This window comes from Aegilops tauschii, chromosome 2, assembly GCF_002575655.3.
Source record: "Aegilops tauschii subsp. strangulata cultivar AL8/78 chromosome 2, Aet v6.0, whole genome shotgun sequence".
Taxonomy (NCBI): Eukaryota; Viridiplantae; Streptophyta; class Magnoliopsida; order Poales; family Poaceae; genus Aegilops; species Aegilops tauschii.
Window position 1 is genome coordinate 360,071,672 of NC_053036.3, and position 5,025 is coordinate 360,076,696.

Consider the following 5,025-nt stretch of genomic DNA (forward strand, 5'->3'; position numbering starts at 1 on the left):
AGAGTGGTTGCAGGCAACAAGGGAACCATTGATCGCAACGGAGAGATGTCGTACTCGGTGAACGCACAGCGGCAGCCACCAGAAGAAGGTAAAACTATGGTCTAATGGACTCCTTGGCAGAGCTGACGATCTGATTGTTACAGTTCTACAATCAGCAAGTGTCCCCATTCGGCTGAACATATTCATCATGAACAAATTACTCAGGAAATCAATAGTGTGCAACAACAGGAGAAAATTATGCCAAAACGCATGCAAGAGATAATATCGTCGTGGCTGACACATAGTGTAGGTTTGTCTAGCAAAGCGCCAACAAAAACATCGCACCGGTGGTAGCACACTGGGTGTGTCTTAAGACACGTAATGTCTGTTCTAAGCAGCACACGACCATGGAAACACAAATCTTATCTATATCCTGATCGCAGAATCTTGGCCACAAACATCTCCAAGCTAAAAACGCAGATAACATCAAATCGAAATGGTTCCAGATAAGTCTCTGTCAGCAGGCAATACAGCAGACAACAGGTACAAGATTGAAAAAGGCAGCACCAGTCAGATCACAACCAATAATCGGGTTAACGACCTTGAAATTACATCATGATGATGTGAATGCTCCACTCGGCCTATGCTCCGTCGGTGAGGGACCGCTTCGACGTGCTGATGTATAGGACTGCACCCAAACAAGAGGCAATCAGAACGGAGAAAAGGCAGGCAAATTGGAGTTTGATTGAAATATACATGACACACATACCGTTGTTGCCTCTTATGAAGGCGTCACCATACTTGTTCTTCAGTTGGCCGTTCACGTACTCTTCGGTTTGCTCCATCGCAATGTTCATATAGCCATCCAGACAAGCCAGAATACCTGGTTCAGAGTTGATGTAAATACAACGCTATCATTAAATTTTGAATAACCATGTCCGGATGCTAGCTAAGTCGACTGGATATAAGATAAAAATAAGGAGGGCGGCATTTGCTGGAAATTTAGTGTATATATTGTTTTTATTGTACACTTAATGAACTGAGTTGGTGTATGTATCCAAGCATGGGAATTCCAAATGCAACAGTAGTGCTCATCAAGCAATAGAACATATCACTCCATTCTGAATTATAAGATATTTTGGATACTTCAATATGGACTACATACAGACTGAAACGAGTGATCAGGCACAATGAAAGGCGTCTAGATACATGTGATTCATAAAAAAACTAGAACATCTTATAATTCGGAACGGAGGGAGTAGTTATTAGACTCGCGATTCGCCATTTTCCATGAATTGAATTCGATAGGGGATATACATCTACGATTTGCGAATCGGCTTGATGGGATTTGCGTTTCGGTTCAATTTGACAATCAAAGATGAAATATATTTTGAAGAACTAAAAGACGAGAGAAGACGACCCATCAGGCAGTTGGACCAGCCCAGCAAGTGCCACTTCCTCTCTCATAACCAAGAACCATTGGATGCTCAAATAGTGATCTGCACTGTCCAAGTCAATACCCTCCTCATTTCTGCCCTAACTCCCTGACAAACTAAGGTCAAAACCACCAGCCACACGTCCTCACTTCCTTCCTCCAGTCCCAGCCCCACAAACTGCTGCTCCTTCTACCCAACCGCTGCAGCCTGCTCCCATGTCTTCCCAGCGACGTGTCCTTGTTGCTCCGCGCTGGCTGCAGCTCCCTCCCATCTACTCCCAATGATGTCCAGGCTGCTCCTTGATGGCCGGTGCTCCTGGTTGATCGTTACTCCCACCTCGCCTGCAATTAATGGCAACGGAGGTAGCACGGTCATGTAGCAACAGTGAGGACATGGACACCCATGTTCCTATGACTTTGTCCTTGGGTCGCGAATCGGGAACGAACCGAACGAATTTGAACCATGATCTAGATCAATCGATCCAGATCAGAGTTCAACGATGTTTTGAGCGAATCCGGCAACTATGCAATAGAAGTGACATATCAACTTAGTGTGGTCAGTATCGCTGTGTACTTCTAACAATTATTACAGTTACAGTTGCAAAGTGCAAAGTTTGCAGCAACTGGTCACTAATGCACATAGTGTAAACAAAGGTTTGTCCATACGAGACTACGAGAGAAGAAAAAAGGGACCAAATCAAAAGCACATATCACTATTTTAGGAGGTTGCTAGCTTGAAGAAGGTATCCAGCAGCTTGACACTTAACCATTCTGCTTCCCATTTACAGTTACTGCCGGAGTTGCTTTTGATGGAACAAGACTATGCACTGAGAAATACCATTTGTTATCTTGCTATTCTAGAATGGTTATTACTATTTACTTATCATATTTAACTTGGGCAGTCTTACTGATAAACAGTATACTACTATAGTAGTAAATTGCAGAACAATGTAAATTAATGGGCACCCTCGTGTCTAAATATCTATTGTTTTACAAAAGGATAACCATTACTATTTCCATGTATCCCAAATGTTAAGTCACATGGATTGACAAGGTAAACGGATATTGTCAAGAATACAGTACTGCAGATAATTGTTTCTTTACTAGAACAGACATTAGCACAAATACCACCAGAGGCAGACAACACTATTGACCCTTTGAACTTACTAGCGAGGCACTCACCATAGCAGTATAGTCACTGAGAATAGCTACAGTGCACTTTCACCTTTCATCACTATATCTTCTAACATATGTATAAGCTACAATTTTAGGCTACTCAATGGAACTGTTAATTAACTGACACGGTACTAGCTACAGTTCTTGCAGTGCAGTGCTTCGCAGGGTACAACATGCCCAGCTGAGGACTGAGTCCAACCATTTGATCCAGGTGATTCATAGCTAGATGCTTGGAGTTCAGGTCCTCACGTGTAAATATCCTGTAGCCCGTATTTTAGAATTTTAATTCATGCAAGATAAAATTTAATAAACATCTAAAGACTTTTTTACCTCAGTAAAATATTCCAAAATAAGGGAAATCACAGGAGCCTTAAATCTTTCAAGTCTTGAAGGGTCATCCAGAGAAGCACTGCGGCAGCAATTAAATAACTTCTGTTGCACATTCCACACTCTCACTTTTACGGTTTTACCTACCAATTGTGGTGGGAATCAAGCTCTGAAGTAAGATTTAAGGCTCCTGTGATTAAATAACTTCTGTCGCACATTCCACACTCTCACTTTTACCTACCACAAACCGTGGTGGGAATCAAGCTCTCAAGTAACTAGGATACTTGGCTCAGTAGCATTCTCTAGGTGAAGGAAGTGACTGCTGGAAGCCTGGAACTACCTAGGTGAAACTGAGAGTGAACTCAACATGCATAAAGCAAGCATGCACCCAAAATACAGGTGGTTATCTATTTAATTTGTTCTTCACCTTTGTTCAAAATATTTTATTCCATGCTTTGTACCTGATTCAAGCATATGAAGTGTGACAAGTTATCATATGCTAATGAGTAGCTGTGCCTTGGGGGATCAAAGAGTTCTGCTCTTCTAGGATGTTCGGAGTTTTAGTAGACACTGTTAATGTCAGACTGTGAGAAGTGTGAAATTTCACCCCCATGACTGTGAACCCCAGGTTAGGAAGCTCATGTTCATTTTTTATACCAATTAGTTCCCTCTCTAATAAAAAAAACAGTTATCCCCGACATTCTGTTATTCTTGGTAAATCACCAAATATTTTTTTTTGCCGGTGCAATCAAATATTCTTGTGCATGCTTGCTGAGTGTGACTTCATACTCATTCTTGCTTATCCGATTTTGGCAGCAAACAGCAGTGATGGTCATAAACTAATGATGGTGGGCAGTAGGTTTAGCACCATGGGACGGAATTATAAAGTTTGTTTTTAGAGATTTGTGTGCGGTAGAAAACGATGGTCATCGATGAACATGTACAAATTTTAGCCTGGCATGTTTATGAAGTTGGGCTTATAAATGTGTGGTGGCTGTTCTGTCGAACCCCTGTTTTGGGGCGTGACATCAAATCTCAATGGTCCCAATAGAAGGAATCTCTTGATTACAATGCACATTTTGCGTAACAATATCCGAATTCTTTAGATTACTTCACTTGAAATGTGTGGTGCATAAAATTAGAATATCATGACATATGAATGTACATGTCAAAATGCACAAGTTTCTTGAATCAGTTTGCTACTTTACAACTTGTCTACAACCCCGAGAGACGAGAGTAATTTGTGAAACCCAAATAATAGAGTTCATTTGGTAATTCTAGTTCTGCAAGATGAGCTGCTGCCACGTGAGCTTCAAGCAAAGGGCAACGAACCTAACATTGAATTATCCTCCTTTGCAGAAGACCAAATTTTACAGCTAAAATAACCTAAAGCATCTAGTAACTATCCAAGTGATAAATCAACGTCGGTGCTCTCCGACCTAAACTCCGGGATAAAAAGCTATCCGCAAGCAGGCTCCCAGTAGCCCTGGTTTATCTCAACAGAAGTCTCATAGGTCGGGGGATCTACCGAATTTACCAAACTGCGCACAAAACATACTGCGCTTCCTAGGGTTGGTGCTATGGAAACGAGACAGGGATGGAGACGGACCTCGGTAGTCGACGCCTGAGTTGAGTTTAACGACGACGGGTCGGCCCCTGATCGACTTGAGGAAGTCTGACGGCGTCTTCACCGGCCCACCAGCTCCTCCGCCGCCGCTGCCGGACTTGTCCGCGCCGCCGGTGCTCATCTCTCTCGGTTGTGTGGCTGGGACTGGGAGGCTGCGAGGGTTTGGTCTTGGGCTTGGTTGGGCTGAGTTGGGTGGGATTCAGCTTTGAAGGCTCGGTCTGTTGGTTTGGAGTTCGAGGCGAACTGAGTTTACTGGACCTAGGGGAAATCCTGTCTGTTAATTATATATCTAACGGATCAGGAGAGACCTGGTGCAATGCTTTATTTTTCTCATCGTATGATAAGTATCACATGTATGGCACGAAGTAACACCGCCCCACCTTTCAAAAAAAAAGTAACACCGCCCTGACATTTTTATAACTACAATTGCCATCCAAAAAATAAACCTCAAAAAACTGAAACTTGCCATCCAAACAGAAAG

The 5,025-nt window shown here is 42.6% G+C and overlaps 1 protein-coding gene across 1 annotated transcript; it reads right to left on the reverse strand.

The window, feature by feature from the left end:
- Window positions 1-235: 235 nt before the first annotated feature.
- Window positions 236-4,787, reverse strand: LOC109731843 (uncharacterized). Its single transcript, XM_020291017.4, has 3 exons — window positions 4,527-4,787; window positions 749-862; window positions 236-667 (listed from the first exon to the last, which is right to left on the reverse strand). The coding sequence occupies exons 1-3, from the start codon at window positions 4,663-4,665 to the stop codon at window positions 621-623; spliced, it is 300 nt and encodes a 99-aa protein (XP_020146606.1). The 5' UTR covers window positions 4,666-4,787; the 3' UTR covers window positions 236-620.
- Between the last annotated feature and the right edge of the window lie 238 nt (window positions 4,788-5,025).

Bases quoted from the DNA above. Each gene is read 5' to 3' on its own strand.
- LOC109731843 (XM_020291017.4), bottom strand. From the start codon at position 4,665: ATGAGCACCGGCGGCGCGGACAAGTCCGGCAGCGGCGGCGGAGGAGCT. The intron at 863-4,526 runs GTCCGTCTCCAT...ACTCTGAACCAG, and splicing joins CTCAGGCGTCGACTACCGAG to GTATTCTGGCTTGTCTGGAT. The intron at 668-748 runs GTATGTGTGTCA...GTTTGGGTGCAG, and splicing joins CTTCATAAGAGGCAACAACG to TCCTATACATCAGCACGTCG.